Here is a 17713-nt window from a genome sequence, read left to right on the forward strand (position 1 = left end):
ACACACACACACAGACACACACACACACACACATATATATATATATATATATATAAACAGAAATAGACAAAATTTGTATGTACAGTTTTTATTACATTTATTACATTAAAACCTCTACATTATCAAACTAACCCGAGATCAGAGTAAACAACACGAATGTTAAATGTAAAATAAAATGTTCAAAATCTTTACGTTTTGTGACTATACAGAATTTAGCTTTCGAAAAACAAACCCACTGTGTATTAAACATGCATTATAAGCAGCGTAGCCTAATTTATATTTCACATGAAGCAGGTTCAGTCTGGTGTTTATAAGAAGGAAACTAAAGAGCAGGAGCCAAAAAAAAAAAAAAAAAACAGAAAAAAAGCGAAACACATGCCAGTTTATACTTAAGGTTAGTCTCAGGTCAGAGATGTCAGTGTGTTTTGTACAGTCATTAGCATGAAGCTCCTGTTGGTGGATGCTGCTTCACCACAGTATAAACCACTCAAATCCAGGACAGGCCCGTAGAGGCCCTTCACCCCATCATCACTGTGCTTTAAGTGTAGTGTGACCTTTTATTGAACCTTGCATGTCATTTTCAAGTGATCCTGTGTGTGTTTGCTGTGGGTTTGGCATTAAATGTTTTGGCAAGCAGTTTCAAATGAAGCCTTGAGGCCAGCTATACATGGACGAAAACAAACATACACACAGTGTGTGTGTGTGTGTGTGTGTGTGTGTGTGTGTGTGTGTGTGTGTTTGGGGGGTTCTTCATGTATGTGAACAATGTCGGTCATAACTCTCTGAAACGATAAACGGTCACTGCAAATTACTCATTTTGACACGACTGACCTATTTGTATATGACCCCGAATGATAATGAATACTTAGTATTATTTTGTAAAGTTCATTTGCATTGCAGTAGTCTACAAGAAGAAGAAGAAACTTCCATGTATTTTTAAAATAATGTTAAAATGTGTTTTTGTTTGTTTCATTTGGTCACACTTCTTCAAAACAGGTAACAATGTTCCTGCTGCAAATTGATTGTTATTAAAAATAATATTTTTGTCTAAAAACATGGTGGAATACATATTGTTTGCATTGCTATATATATATATATATTGCCTTTTAACTCATCATATAATTATTTAACTTATTACAGGGTGGATTCGATGAGATTTGAGGTGTAAAAAGGTAAAAAACAGACCAATTTATATGAGACGGGAATCAAAACAAGATCGTGTATAGCATGCATAGCATATATCATAACATTTCTTTATTTTCTTAGCATTTTCTGTGATTAAAGCTTTGATAAATAATAAGATAAGGGTTGTAAACAGATCGACACATAACTGGAAATCATTTTGTCTCTTAGTGATGCTTTAATTATGTTGAAAATATCAGAAGAAATCAAAATAAACTGTAATTTCATAAAACAATATTACTGAAACATCCCATCGCTTTTATAATAATAATCTATTATAAATAAGACATTAATTTGCATGAATATAGAGCTGTTTATAGCGCCATAAAGTTGAATTATTAAGAATTCAACTGAAAACTGGGCAGTAAGTAGCTATAGAAGAACACATTTATTGTTTGGGCTGCAAAACAGTTTTAATAAATTCAACAAATACATATTTTTTATTAATTATAAAATTGCTACGGTAATGCGAGAACACTGTCGTCTGACGCAGTGGTGATGATTTTCATCATTAAGAAAATAAAAATATAAGTACACATATAAGAAAAAAATGAATTAATATAACTTATTGTTATTGTTAAATAAAAATGCATTTAAAATTGCATTCTTTTGCTTTGCATATTTTAGCCATTTCGCCAATTTATTAAAAACGAATTCATTTAGTTTCAATTATCCTTTTTTGTTTTATACACATTCGACGTTTCTTTAATAATGTAAAATAAAGTGTTGTACTGGTCTGTGCATTATTCAAATACACAGTTTATGCATTACAAATCATGTACAAATCATTTCATATTCGGCAACGCTACAATACAGAGATGCAAACAGCCTTCAGACAAGAAAACAATTCATAATAAAACATTTTTCTTGGTTCCGAAATAATGCATTTATTTAACAAAGATATTAATTTAATCTCAAATAAGAGTGTTCGCATTGGCTAAGCGTGAAGGGGGGAAAAAACAACAAAATAAAACAATACAAAAACACATTGAAATTTAAAAATAAAAAGCTATTATAGATTAGACGCGTAATTAAGATTATTCGTGTGTGTGTGTGTGTGTGTGTGTGTGTGTGTGTGTGTGTTTGGGGGGTTCTTCATGTATGTGAACAATGTCGGTCATAACTCTCTGAAACGATAAACGGTCACTGCAAATTACTCATTTTGACACGACTGACCTATTTGTATATGACCCCGAATGATAATGAATACTTAGTATTATTTTGTAAAGTTCATTTGCATTGCAGTAGTCTACAAGAAGAAGAAGAAACTTCCATGTATTTTTAAAATAATGTTAAAATGTGTTTTTGTTTGTTTCATTTGGTCACACTTCTTCAAAACAGGTAACAATGTTCCTGCTGCAAATTGATTGTTATTAAAAATAATATTTTTGTCTAAAAACATGGTGGAATACATATTGTTTGCATTGCTATATATATATATATATTGCCTTTTAACTCATCATATAATTATTTAACTTATTACAGGGTGGATTCGATGAGATTTGAGGTGTAAAAAGGTAAAAAACAGACCAATTTATATGAGACGGGAATCAAAACAAGATCGTGTATAGCATGCATAGCATATATCATAACATTTCTTTATTTTCTTAGCATTTTCTGTGATTAAAGCTTTGATAAATAATAAGATAAGGGTTGTAAACAGATCGACACATAACTGGAAATCATTTTGTCTCTTAGTGATGCTTTAATTATGTTGAAAATATCAGAAGAAATCAAAATAAACTGTAATTTCATAAAACAATATTACTGAAACATCCCATCGCTTTTATAATAATAATCTATTATAAATAAGACATTAATTTGCATGAATATAGAGCTGTTTATAGCGCCATAAAGTTGAATTATTAAGAATTCAACTGAAAACTGGGCAGTAAGTAGCTATAGAAGAACACATTTATTGTTTGGGCTGCAAAACAGTTTTAATAAATTCAACAAATACATATTTTTTATTAATTATAAAATTGCTACGGTAATGCGAGAACACTGTCGTCTGACGCAGTGGTGATGATTTTCATCATTAAGAAAATAAAAATATAAGTACACATATAAGAAAAAAATGAATTAATATAACTTATTGTTATTGTTAAATAAAAATGCATTTAAAATTGCATTCTTTTGCTTTGCATATTTTAGCCATTTCGCCAATTTATTAAAAACGAATTCATTTAGTTTCAATTATCCTTTTTTGTTTTATACACATTCGACGTTTCTTTAATAATGTAAAATAAAGTGTTGTACTGGTCTGTGCATTATTCAAATACACAGTTTATGCATTACAAATCATGTACAAATCATTTCATATTCGGCAACGCTACAATACAGAGATGCAAACAGCCTTCAGACAAGAAAACAATTCATAATAAAACATTTTTCTTGGTTCCGAAATAATGCATTTATTTAACAAAGATATTTATGATATTTAACAAAGATATTAATTTAATCTCAAATAAGAGTGTTCGCATTGGCTAAGCGTGAAGGGGGGAAAAAACAACAAAATAAAACAATACAAAAACACATTGAAATTTAAAAATAAAAAGCTATTATAGATTAGACGCGTAATTAAGATTATTCTAAAGCAACTTGAGTATATATCAGACTAACTGATCGATAAAAAAACCAAACAAGTAAACAACAGTGAGACTAGACTGTTAGGATGTTCACCGGTCACTTCCCATTGCGCAAACATGCTGTTTGAGATGACTGAATGCAGCGCACTGGAATCACACTGGTTTGTATATTTCAGTGACTAAAAATAACATAAATTAGACCTTCAAAGTGCCAACATAACTTCTGCACTCCTCTAACAGGATCTCAGTGGATTTGTGACCCGCGCTGACACTAGAGGCGCACTTGGCTCAGCATGCGCGCTTTTACGCACACTGTGAACCCGGTCTCATGAAAATGCTTATAAATAGCAGATTTTCAGTTTCTATTTGGCGTGCTATTTATACGCAGAAATGGACTTTTGCGTGCATATGATATTTAATGGGTAGGATTAGGGGTGTGGGGTAGATGCGTATCATATGTACGCCAAAGTCAATTTCTGCGTAAATGAGAGCATTATTCATTATTATTTTTGTAAAGCCTGCTAATCAATAGCTCTGGACTGGTCATAATACACGACATTGTATTGGATCAGACAGGATACTATGTATGTTTTAGGGCCGTGTTATTTAAAACCCTAATTCGAATCCCTTCGAAGTATTATTAAGAGTGCCTTCAGCAAAACTGTCCGACTCAGAATCACTAAAAACTTTAGATTTGGATAATTTAAACTTTATTTAAGAGCGTTTCAGGTAATGTGTGAGCAATTATTAGTCCCTCCTATTCAGGCTACGTGATCGGTGACGCACAGGAGACTCTCCAGACTCCAGCACGCACAGGGCTCTCCGAGCATTATGATGGAGTGAGCCGAGACGATACTGTCCAGCTTCCAGCAAGAGAAGAGCTCCTCCTCCCTCCCCTGAGATGAGGTAGTTGGTAAGACCGAGCGCTGGTTAATCACTAATTTCTCGAGTCCGCGCGTCGCGTCCTCCGTCTTAAAAGTCCTGTCATGCATGCAACGTCCCCGCCGTTGCGCGCCTGACCTCCTGCGTTTTAAACTACGGATTTTGTTTGTTCATCGCCCGGCATGGGAGACCAGAGTGAGCCGACCATGGTGCAGAAGTCGACATCGTTCAGCATCAAGAGCCTGTTACTCCCATCGAAGTTTGACGATGAGGGCGCGGAGCGCAGCGGCAGCCCGGCACCCGTACAGGACTTAGACAAACCCCCGGAAGCGTCCGAGATGGACCCCGCGCAGCGAGACGCGGAGGAGCAGCCGTCTAAAAAGGTAAAGAAATTCGACAAGCCTCCGTTCAGCTACAACGCGCTCATCATGATGGCCATCAGACAGAGTCCCGAGAAGCGGCTCACGCTCAACGGCATCTACGAGTTCATCATGAAGAACTTCCCGTATTACCGGGAGCACAAGCAGGGCTGGCAGAACTCCATCCGGCACAATTTGAGCCTCAATAAGTGCTTCGTGAAGGTCCCGCGGCATTATGATGATCCTGGGAAAGGGAACTACTGGATGCTGGATCCCTCCAGCGATGATGTGTTTATCGGCGGAACCACCGGGAAGCTCCGCCGGCGCTCGGCGACCTCGCGGGGCAAGCTGGTGATGAAAAGGGGCCTCCGCTTCGCGCCCCTCGGACTCGGACTGGGCGAACGCCCGAGCAACCCGCTCTACTGGAAGAGCCTGTTACTCCCATCGAAGTTTGACGATGAGGGCGCGGAGCGCAGCGGCAGCCCGGCACCCGTACAGGACTTAGACAAACCCCCGGAAGCGTCCGAGATGGACCCCGCGCAGCGAGACGCGGAGGAGCAGCCGTCTAAAAAGGTAAAGAAATTCGACAAGCCTCCGTTCAGCTACAACGCGCTCATCATGATGGCCATCAGACAGAGTCCCGAGAAGCGGCTCACGCTCAACGGCATCTACGAGTTCATCATGAAGAACTTCCCGTATTACCGGGAGCACAAGCAGGGCTGGCAGAACTCCATCCGGCACAATTTGAGCCTCAATAAGTGCTTCGTGAAGGTCCCGCGGCATTATGATGATCCTGGGAAAGGGAACTACTGGATGCTGGATCCCTCCAGCGATGATGTGTTTATCGGCGGAACCACCGGGAAGCTCCGCCGGCGCTCGGCGACCTCGCGGGGCAAGCTGGTGATGAAAAGGGGCCTCCGCTTCGCGCCCCTCGGACTCGGACTGGGCGAACGCCCGAGCAACCCGCTCTACTGGCAGCTGTCTCCGTTTTTACCCATCCACCACTCGCACTACAACGGCTCCACGCACGGATTTCTAAACCAAGGACACGCGTACGGATCGTTTCTCCCGGGCGTCGAGCCGCTCGGGAACGGGGATATGTCTCGCTCCATTCTGGGAGCCTCTAGCGGGAGTATCAACGGGTACGGCGTGTCTCCGTCGTCCGCCGCCGGATTACTTTCAGGGCACAATGGATACTTCGTACCGGGCGCGCAGCAGCCGCTTCCGAGCGCGCCGGGATACGGCATCTCCAGCTCTCCGTCCCCTCTGCTGTCGGATTCCCTAAGAACTAGTTTGCCGTCCTTCACAGCACCACTTTCTAGCGGATTTCTGTCTCAACACAAACGCCTCGCGCCCAATTCGTTTCTAAGCTGAGCGTTGCGCGTCCTTTCCAATGGGAACATCCAAACTTTCCTAGAAAACCGAAACGTGCAAGCTTTCCTTTTGTGTGAGGACTGTGCGTCTGGATTTTTTCTCTCTCGTCTATTTAAGATTATTTTGTAATAGTAGTATGATGTTATGCCAAAGGCAATAACCGTATTTGTTTGTTTTTCTTTCTTTTTAAAAAAGTATTATTTATAGTATTTCTTTGTGAATGATGGTTTTGTATTTATTCGAAATGTCTTTTTTATCCCTTGTTACTGTGGGATACCGTTGTTATTATTAGATGTTTGGCACATATTATTCGTTTAGTATGACTAATTCCTTTTTTATTTATGTCTCAAACTGTGAATGCGCCTTAATATCTTAAATCAGGGTTGAGCGCTCGGACTGTCTCAGGTGTGCGTTCTGACAATGAAACATTATTATTATTAGCTGTGTAAACCTGAAATATGGTCAAATAAAAATGTATATGCAATGTTTTATGAATTTGCCTGTCGGTTAGTGTGGGCCTGATGTGTTCAGAGAGGTCATGCAATGACTTACTATAGTAATGCTAAGCTATACTGAATTAAAGCACTGGTTTAAATTAACTCTGTGTGGGATCAGTTTATATATGTATATATACTGTCACATAAAATACTGTTCTGTGACGACACGAGGTTTTGTTTACACACATAACAGCATTTTAATACAGTTTTTACGCGAGAAGGTGATTCAGCACCAAAGACAGATCATTAATGCTTTAAAAAAATAAAAAAAAACATCCCTGAACATTCATTTGCTATTATGACATTCTGAAGCCATTATTTTAACTCTCTGTGCAAATCAGAAATGTGATTTCTAGAGCTGTTTATTGCCCTTTTATGTGATTTATAGTTCTGCACCTTTAGTTGTCATAGTCATTTATTGTGCAGATTTGTACTAGTTTGTCTTTTTTCTTGTATATATGCCTGAACTTCAGTTCAGAACAAAGAAATAAAGTATTGGAATATTTCTGTATGAATGCAAACGCGTCATTTCTAGCCATGCAACACAAATCCGCACCAGCTCGAGGGTTTTAATGCATTTAGCTTCACGCATACATATGAATTTAAATACATTTACGTGCATGCTTTATTATGCATTTGTTATGCATGCTAGACATGTTAAATGTAACCTAATGCTGGAATATTTTCGTCGTACAACACATTATGCAATAATAATTGTAATTATTACGTCACTGATAGGCTAGTAATTCATGCATATATAGTTCCATGAGATTTGATAACGATTACTTTAAAGTGCCACCAATTAAACCATTTGAATCAGAAATTGCGTGTATATATATACAGCGCCATCGAGTCAATCCAGACAAATGACGAAACTATAATATCACCAACTAATGCAATGTTTTCACGTAATACTAATAAGTTGAGATGTTTGCATTTACGCAAACATTCAGCTAAATCGGTTCACCTGCGTCATTCTGACCCATTTCCAATAGAAATAATGCTAAACTTACTGTCCAGATGTTCCTGAAACTTCAGCTCCACGTGTCCCGGATCAAGCAGAAGTGGAACTCTCAGTGAGGCACAGACAATATGAAGTCCAAAAAAACCTCCAGACACCTTCAGAGGAGCAGGAGCGACATTAATGTGCTCGGACAGACGTTCAGAGGGAGGGACTCACGGACAAAGATGCTCAATTCACAGCTCTCTTACTCTCTAAAACATGCCCTGCACTTTATTTACATATAGAGACTCGAATATTGCAAATACATGAAAAAATAAAAAAATTAATAAAGCCATTGCTAGTTATAGTGGTAACACTTTACAATAAGGCTCCATTATTTAATGTATTAACTAACATGCACAAATAATAAACAATACATTTATTACAGTATTTATTAATCTTTGTTAATGTGAGTTAATGAAAATACAGTCGTAGGCTACACTGTTAGTTCATGTTAATTCACAGTGCATTAACTAATGTCAACAAGCACAACGTTTGATTTTAATAATGCATTAGTAAATTTCATGCATATATAGTTCCATGAGATTTGATAACGATTACTTTAAAGTGCCACCAATTAAACCATTTGAATCAGAAATTGCGTGTATATATATACAGCGCCATCGAGTCAATCCAGACAAATGACGAAACTATAATATCACCAACTAATGCAATGTTTTCACGTAATACTAATAAGTTGAGATGTTTGCATTTACGCAAACATTCAGCTAAATCGGTTCACCTGCGTCATTCTGACCCATTTCCAATAGAAATAATGCTAAACTTACTGTCCAGATGTTCCTGAAACTTCAGCTCCACGTGTCCCGGATCAAGCAGAAGTGAAACTCTCAGTGAGGCACAGACAATATGAAGTCCAAAAAAACCTCCAGACACCTTCAGAGGAGCAGGAGCGACATTAATGTGCTCGGACAGACGTTCAGAGGGAGGGACTCACGGACAAAGATGCTCAATTCACAGCTCTCTTACTCTCTAAAACATGCCCTGCACTTTATTTACATATAGAGACTCGAATATTACAAATACATGAAAAAATAAAAAATAAATAAAGCCATTGCTAGTTATAGTGGTAACACTTTACAATAAGGTTCCATTATTTAATGTATTAACTAACATGCACAAATAATAAACAATACATTTATTACAGTATTTATTAATCTTTGTTAATGTGAGTTAATGAAAATACAGTCGTAGGCTACACTGTTAGTTCATGTTAATTCACAGTGCATTAACTAATGTTAACAAGCGCAACGTTTGATTTTAATAATGCATTAGTGAATGTTGAAATTAACATTAGCTAAGATTAATAAATGCTAGAAGTATTGTTAAAGCTTAGTTCATGTTAACTAAAGTAGTTAACTAATGATCCTTATTGTAAAGTGTTACCAGTCTGTTTTTAAAAATAGGTTTTGGCGTGTCACAATTTATGTATTAAGTATTTATTTATGTATTGATTTATTTATTTTACATTAATCTGAAGCAAAGGAAGTTAATAAATGTAACAGCTGGACATCAGAGGAAGAAACTTGTTTATTCATCAACTTTAGCTACCACGTCAAAAAAAATGAAACGAATAATTAAAAATTAATAATCTGTTTTACGAATCTTATGATTTAGAGCCGAATGAGGCTTTGGTAGCCGATAAGATCTCCCCCTGTTCAAATTCAATCAAGGCCCAGTGTGTATTTATCTATGTATTTATTTATGCATTTATTTTACATTATTTTGAAACAAAAGGAGGCTGAAGAAACATGGAAATTCATCAGTTTACGACGTCAATAGCTTAAATAAATAATAAAAAAGTAATTATAAAATTTTTTACGAATCTTCTAATTTAGAGCCAAATGATTGTTTGTTTGTTTATTTACGCTAAATTTTACTTGTAAAAAGGCCCGGTTTAAACTTAGCCTATTATACGTATTTATTTAACAGCTGACCATCAAAGGAAGAAACATGTCAAGTCATCTATGTTACCTCGTCAAAACAATAAAATAAAATGAAATGAAATGAAATGAAATGAAATAAAATAAATAAAAATACGGCCGTTAAGCACAAAACAGCACGCAAAAATCCTGTTGCATTTAGGAATTTAGGTCTTAAATGCAACAGTGCCTTTTATCTTCAAATACAAACCGTAAAAGAACACAGTAAAAAATATAAATATAAATATATAGGACTATAAATAAAAAATAATATGCAACTCAATTTTTCTTTTAAGATAAAACAAGATCCATTCGTTTTCTGAGGAGAACCAAAGTCCTATACTCAGAATTAAATACATAAATTTACTAATTGAATTTTCTAATACTTTGAGCTACTTTGGTCCTTTATATTTTAAAATCTTATTTCAAGATTTCACCCACAAGACGCGTCGGATCAGGTTTGTATTGTCATATGCCACAATTTACGGTGCATTAAGACTTAACAAGATAGATTCAGCTCAACTCCTTACAACATTTGCTTGATCGTCTTGAAGAAGAGATGTTATACAACCAAAAAGAATTTAAAAAAAGAAGAAGAGAATTTGAGATGTAAATCTACTCTAGGCGTTTATTGGCTCTTCGTGAAACCTCTAAATCTTCAATTCTGCCACATAAATCGTTTTGGGATTTCAAGTGTCTGTAAGTGCCTCTGCTCAAGTGGAAGTGTATTTCTGTGTCTCTGTATGAAGGGAAGACCCTCATGAGAGCACATTTGGCAAAAGAAAGGTCTTAAGGGCTCCTTTTCAGGTCACTGGAGACAAAACCGCTCTTAATTTGCAAAGGTCTTTCCTCTAAGCACCAGAGAAGAGCATTATGGGTCGTTTAGGGATCAGAACAGCATCTAACGGTGTCAGATGGCCATAAGAGTCAAAACTCTACACACATGACACACAGACTTGAATTAAGGATAATCAGCAGAATAGTGGCAGTGTGAGACTGGTGTTTGAATGGAAATAAACACATCATAATTCACTATAAGGTGAAGTTTCACTGATGTTGCCATCGGAGTGAACTGAAGACAGGGATGATATTCACAAACATGTCTGACAGAACACATCCACACCATCTCAATCACACGGTTATTCAGTTCAAAACGCTTTTATTGGCATCACTCTAAATGATACAAAGACAATAAAGCTGAGAATCTCTGTAAAAGATCAACTATGAACTGTAAGTTTAAACAAATGTATAAAAATCGAAGTCTTAAAGTAACAGTATTTGGCATAAAAAACGAACATTATGAAATAAACTGTATGTAATAAATGAAAAGTAACAGATTAAGTGAAAATACAACATTCAAAACTATTTCCAGGGCAAATTGTGTCAAATCAAGACTAAAAAATGAATAAACAAATACAAATATGCAAAATAAATCAAATGTAAATATAAAAAAAAACTCTAAAGAATTTTTCTCTTAAAAAATCAGTGCTTCTAACAAGATATATTCTTATGTTTATAATGTCATAATGGCTTGTGTTTTTAGTAGAATGAAATGCAGATCAAACATTACAGATTAGATTGATTTTTACTTCTACAACCACAGCACAAAAAAAAAAAAAAACTGCAAATTGATCAATACCAACACAGGAATTTACAAAATGTGTCTTTGCAAAAAAAAAAATGCATAGAATTGATCAATACCAACACAGGAATTTACAAAATGTGTCTTTGCAAAAAAAAAAATGCATAGAATTGATCAATACCAACACAGGAATTTACAAAATGTGTCTTTGCAAAAAAAAAAATGCATAGAATTGATCAATACCAACACAGGAATTTACAAAATGTGTCTTTGCAAAAAAAAAAATGCATAGAATTGATCAATACCAACACAGGAATTTACAAAATGTGTCTTTGCAAAAAAAAAAAAAAATGCATAGAATTGATCAATACCAACACAGGAATTTACAAAATGTGTCTTTGCAACAAAAAAAAAATCCTAAAAATTACTAGAGCACAATAGAAATGTCAAGTTTTAATGAGGAAAACATAAATTTAAAACATCACAGATGACCTCTGCTTGAAAGCATGCAAAATTGATTTGCACAATTTAGCGATTTCTCTTTTTTAGCCACAGCAACAAGGCATGAAAATCACATAACATGGGAGCTCCAGCATTATGACGTGACGTATACAGTACACACACAATCCTGAGCGACGGAAACAGACGCCATTTACTATAAAGCGCCTCCATTACTAGTGGAAGCCATTTTGTGTGTCATTCAAGCATGACGTGTGGAGACTCCAGAGAAAAAGACCAAGACCTTGGCTTTCTGCATGTCAGCTGATTTAACTCCAACACATTCAGGCCCTGCAGGTCACAGGTCTTCATGAAAATCTCCTGTTCCCCTGAACTACTCAACTCCCAGCATGCACACACCAACACTTCCTCTATTCCTTTTGCAAAAATGTACTATATTTCTGCTTGTGTTTATGACTTAGACCCTTCCAGGCCAAACATACGACCACCATGCATTCAGTATAAACTGTGCCCTGATGATTTACACTGTTTTTATGAATGTACAAGATATTTTGTTCTCTGTTTTTATTCATTGACACTTACATAAAGTGAAGTTTATCAAATATATTCAGTGCCTAACCGGGCGAATCTGAATCAAAAGGAAATTCAGTAACCCACTTAAAGCCTTTATACATAATGTATTTTTTATGCATTAATTATGCAGTGTTAAAAATGAAATAAATAAATAAAAATTAATTACTAGCTAATTACATACATTAGAATACTGTTCAAATGACTCTCTCTAAAAGGCATTCCATTATTTATTACTAATTTCTTTCTAAATTCCATATCAACAGTAGAACAATACAAGAACAGACATGGACTGCTCTTTTAATTCTGTAAATAAATAATATAAAATTGCATACATTATTCTTGAACTGACCAAAGTATTTAAAGGGAGAAGGTTACATTAAAACATGCATTTTAGCATTAGATGTTAAATTTTGATGTTAAATAATATAAAATTGTTCTATACACATGCAATTACATTAGAAGTAACTGTAATTAAATTACAGAAAAATTAAGAGTAATCCCTTACTTTACTTTTTTAAGGGAAAGTAATTCTTGCACCTTATAATGCACTGCATGATCTCATGATTTAATTATAATTAATACTTATTTATGTATTGTTACATATTGTTTAGAAAGTATATTGCATTAAAACATGACAAACAAACCTTCAAATATTATAATGCATTTGAACTTTTTACAATTATTTATGAATAGAGATAATGCATTACAACATACATTATGAATACCTTTCTAATGCATACTTTAAGTGTTACCATGCAGAAATTTGACTTTTTTTTACCAAATCTAGCTAATATATATGCAAAATTACTATTATTATTATTTAGTTAAATTAATAATAAATTATTTATTAAATTAGTCCATAAATGAATTATATAAATGAGTCCATCAAATGGGTTAAAGGTGTAACTTACCAACTGAAAGAGGTGAGAATTTAAAAATAGAGTGACAAACATCTTCCCAAGTGTGTAATCTTTAATTTTTTATTCACAGGAGCAGCAAGCTGTGCAGACAATTAAATATATCTGGCTAAAACACTCACGCAAAAGCACATTGTTATATTGTATGTACTCTATATCCGTCCTGGAGTCATCCCAGAGGGAGTGAGGTCTGACAGCTTGTGTTTCCTAAATGTGAAGCCCCTTCAGGACACTGAAAAGAGCCATGAAGAGCCGAGAATTAACCCATGCTGGACCAGAAGGTATATACAAATTATTTCAAATTATTATTTTAGTACCATTCAAAATAATTTTTCTCTCTCTATCTATCTATCTATATATATATATATATATATATATATATATACAGTCAAACCAAAATTTATGGCATCTTGGATAATGAAGCACTAATTGATTTTATTTATTTTATTGGAATATTAAACTTTTTTTTTTTTAGCAATTTTCATTTGAATGAATTATATCAAAATGACCAGTAAATTATAATTAGCCAAATTGTGATTTTCAAGCATCAGATTTTCACCACTAATCTGTTAGATTATAGACATTGATATAGATTATATAGAGGATAACTTCAGTTTTCAGATCCACGCTGCTGTTGATTAAGATCTGCTTTTAAATCAATTTAACATGCAGTGGCTAGTTGAGATTTTACTTGCATTTTCTTTTATTTTTCCCCTTTCAAAATAAATAAATACAAGTATAAGCAATAAAATCGAGTGATTTCTGAGTAAAGAAAAGTGTTGAAATGCATTTGTAGAGATTTGCAAGCATCGTTAGTTAACTATGCTCCTTAGTTCCATTGAACTCTATTGGTAACGACAGAACTTACGACCTATATATATGTATATATATATATATATATAGGCTGCTATTTTCCTTTTTGTCAAAGTTTCAAAAATCCTAAATAAAAGTGCTTTACTTTGTCCTTTAAATTAAAGATGGATTAAATTAAACACATAAATGCAGCTGTTGCACAAACATTAACTTCCATGTTACACTTTACAATATGGGTTTCACATCATACACACTGTTAAATATATTTCTCATAATTACGTCAGTGAAGTTTATAAATACACAGACACAATGGCAGAAAATCAGAGATTGCGTTTAATTTAAACTTCAAAGATTCATTAATGTCTTTACAAAAAAAAGATACATACCATAAAAATGTAATAAAAAAAAGCATATATAAAATATATAATAAAGTACTTTTACATTTAAAAAATAATATAGAATTTTTATATATACAGCATATATGTTAAAAGATTAAATATAGTCCAAAAATAAGTCTACAACCAGCAATGCTATCACTAATTAGTTATAAACTTTATAATAATTTATTCCATTACCCTTCTTTTATTTTTAGATTAGATTAGATTCAACTGTATTGTCGCAGAGTACAAGTACAGAGCCAATGAAATGCAGTTAGCATCTAACCAGAAGTGCAAATAACAGAGTATATAAATAAATATAGATTATGTGTATATACATTAAGCTTTATGACATATATTATTGTGACATTATACTAATTGTGCATGAACAAAAATGAATAAATTTTTTTTTTACATGACCGAAAAGATCAAATGAATCCCCATTGTGAGTTCACTGACATCAAACAGTGAAATATCACATTTAACTCAATCACCGTAGCTAGAAACTTCCAGCATTTTCTTAAAATAAAAAATCTAATCTAATACAAACCTCCAAAATAGATGCATTTGACCGATTAAGAAGAACTAAACAGCTGAAAATGCATTTCCCACTCTAACTCTGTCTCAGTCTAAACACGTCTCTCCGGACCCTCCTGATGTGCTTGACGACTTGTGAACTAATCAGGGTAACGAAGAGCCGTAACGGGGGTGAAGGGGTTACACAAACAGCAATAATCCTGCGGGACGCTGGAATGCTTGAGCTTCTGTAACATCTGCGTCCAGTTTCAGCAGCTCATGTGTGTCAAATCACATTGATCAAAAGGACAACAGTTTATCTTAAACCGTGAGGCCTGGATGAAGGGCTCTGACCCCAGAATGAGGGCAAAACCTGCTGCGATCCAATCAACGGTGCAAGAAAACCTGATTAATTCTTATTAACCGTAAAACCATGCAGGCTTGCATTCCAATGGACCGGCCACGGCTCTCGGTGCCACCAAACTCTGGTGTATCGTAGTTTAATGAAACCATTTTATATCTGAATGATTTATTATTTGGCTGGGCGGGGTTGAATCTCTCATTCGGCTGAAGTCGGATCGCTCTGCACCCTTCGTTCAGTCATGCTAACATGTATTGGGTCAGACAGGCGCGGGCTGAACGGACTCAGCAGGCGAGCCACCTGTAGATTCCCACAATAGTGAACAACAAAAGGCCGAAACGTTAATGTCAGACCTCCGTGACAGACGGATATAGGGAGTAAAACGTGACTAAATGAACGTATGGATCTGACTAATTGTTCACAGGAACGCAGCTGAAGCTGAAATGTGGCCGTATGGATTTACTATGAAGAAGCCGAGAGGCTTTCGGGCCTGAAGGATGCACAGGAAGTGACATAATTTCTACATCATAACGGGAAGACGAGTAAGTCATCACAGTCCATTTTAACATAAAGAGATCTAATCTAAGAAACAAGATCGTAAAATATTAACTATAAAGCAGTCTGTGCTGTATGTTACAAAGTCTTTACTGTCACTTTTGATCCATTTAATGTGTCCTTGTATTGTTTTATTTAATTTAAATATTTTTTATTTAAATATTTAGATATATTTTTAAATGTGATTTATATAGATTATTTTATAACATTTATAAACATCATATTATATTATATGTAGGTATGTATGTATATGTGTGTATATATTGTCATTTATAATTTATTAATAATATCGTTGAAAAAAATAATAAACATTACAAAAAATTTAAAACCAATAATAATAATAATAATAATATTAAGCAATATAAGTAATATAGCAATCATTTTAGTAGTAATAGCAATAATGGTAATTTTTAATAATAATGTTAAATTAAAAAAATTATAAAATAAATAAAAATAAAAATATCGTTGAAAAATGTAATAATTACAAAAAATAAAACTAATAATAATAGTAATAATAGTAATGTATAATAATAATAATAATAATAATAGTAATTTAAAAAAAATAAAAAAATAAATAAAAGTTTTACATTTTATTAAAATAGCTTGACTCAGCAAAAGCTATGTTTTATAGCTATTTATTCATTCATTCATTCGTTTAAACTGTATGCAACTTCTGTAACTGCTACTCAAACACCACATATATAATTTTTTAAGCTGAAGCATACACTTTGCTGAAAAAGGGCAAAACTTTAATTTAATTTAATTTAAGCCAAACCTAATGGTTCTCCATTCATTCATTCATTCATTCATGTAAAGTAGCAGTTCAGATACACTATCAGATCACTGTATTCACAGGACTAGTGATTTTCAGCAAACTGATGACTTGGTTTAAATATTCAGGAGTTTTTATTCTGCTTTATTGGCTCCATTCAACATCCTGATCAATAAAACATTGGGAATTTTACTGTCATTCGGGACAGAAAACAGCTACAGCGTGTCTGCAGCGGCGTTTGACCTGCCATCTAACAACAGACACTTACTGAATCTGCTGGGAAGCAAATAAACAAATCTTCCTTCATCCTTCGATTCATTTCTCCTACCAATCCATCCATACTTTAACACAGTGACTTACAAACAGAGCTGGGTAGTAACTGATTACATGTCATCTGGATTACGCAATCAGATTCCAAAAATCAGGTACTTGTAATTAGATTATATTACATTTAAAATACTCGTAATCAGACTACAATTACTTTTTTTTACTGATTACATGATTACATATTATTCACACAATAGCAAAGAATTATTCATCATTTATTTATTTTCACCAATTCTAAAATTAAATGAATGTGACAATCAAGTTTGGGCAAAAGTAATCTAAAAGTAATCCAAAAGTAGCCTGATTACATGACCTAAAATGTGTGATGTAATGGATTACGTTACTAATGGCTAATAATGTTTGTCATGGAACTACAATTTATAAGTAATCTGTATTATTTTAAACCAGAGGTGATTTGTGTCAAAGAATCATGTGTTGTTTCAGACCCAGTGTTTTAGGTTAGCAGGGCATCTCAGGGAACACAAATAGAGTCGCTGTGTATCTCACACACACACACACTCACTCACTCACTCACTCACTCACTCACTCACTCACTCACTCACTCACTCACTCACATACTCCGTACAGTAGTATTTGTGTCAGTGAATGAATGCTGTGATATTCAGCCTCAGGGTT

At 34.5% G+C, this 17713-nt stretch overlaps 2 protein-coding genes across 3 annotated transcripts in view; one reads left to right on the forward strand and one right to left on the reverse strand.

The window, feature by feature from the left end:
- LOC107712999 (acylphosphatase-2-like) overlaps window positions 1–7968 on the reverse strand; it is a 29244-nt gene extending 21276 nt beyond the window's left edge. Inside the window, exon 1 of the mRNA XM_016518419.1 lies at window positions 7896–7968. The gene's annotated coding sequence lies outside the window, so the exon portion shown is untranslated. The remainder of the gene's footprint in view (window positions 1–7895) is intronic.
- Window positions 4225–7393, forward strand: LOC107712998 (forkhead box protein G1-like). 2 transcript variants are annotated; one of them, XM_016518416.1, is made up of 2 exons: window positions 4225–5425; window positions 5975–7393. In XM_016518416.1, the coding sequence occupies exons 1-2, from the start codon at window positions 4835–4837 to the stop codon at window positions 6383–6385; spliced, it is 1002 nt and encodes a 333-aa protein (XP_016373902.1). In that variant the 5' UTR covers window positions 4225–4834; the 3' UTR covers window positions 6386–7393. The 2 variants fall into 2 exon arrangements, with proteins under 2 accessions (XP_016373902.1, XP_016373903.1); XM_016518417.1 differs by having other exon boundaries at window positions 4225–5035; window positions 5567–7393.
- Window positions 7969–17713: the final 9745 nt, after the last annotated feature.

The sequence above is a fragment of the Sinocyclocheilus rhinocerous genome, unplaced genomic scaffold, assembly GCF_001515625.1.
Source record: "Sinocyclocheilus rhinocerous isolate Xijiao unplaced genomic scaffold, SAMN03320098_v1.1 scaffold147, whole genome shotgun sequence".
In the NCBI taxonomy this organism is placed as follows: domain Eukaryota; kingdom Metazoa; phylum Chordata; class Actinopteri; order Cypriniformes; family Cyprinidae; genus Sinocyclocheilus; species Sinocyclocheilus rhinocerous.

Coding starts and splice junctions, on each gene's coding strand:
- LOC107712998 (XM_016518417.1), top strand. CDS start 4,835: ATGGGAGACCAGAGTGAGCCGACCATGGTGCAGAAGTCGACATCGTTC. Junction 5,036..5,566: donor AGGAGCAGCCGTCTAAAAAG/GTAAAGAAATTC, acceptor CGAGACGCGGAG/GAGCAGCCGTCTAAAAAGGT.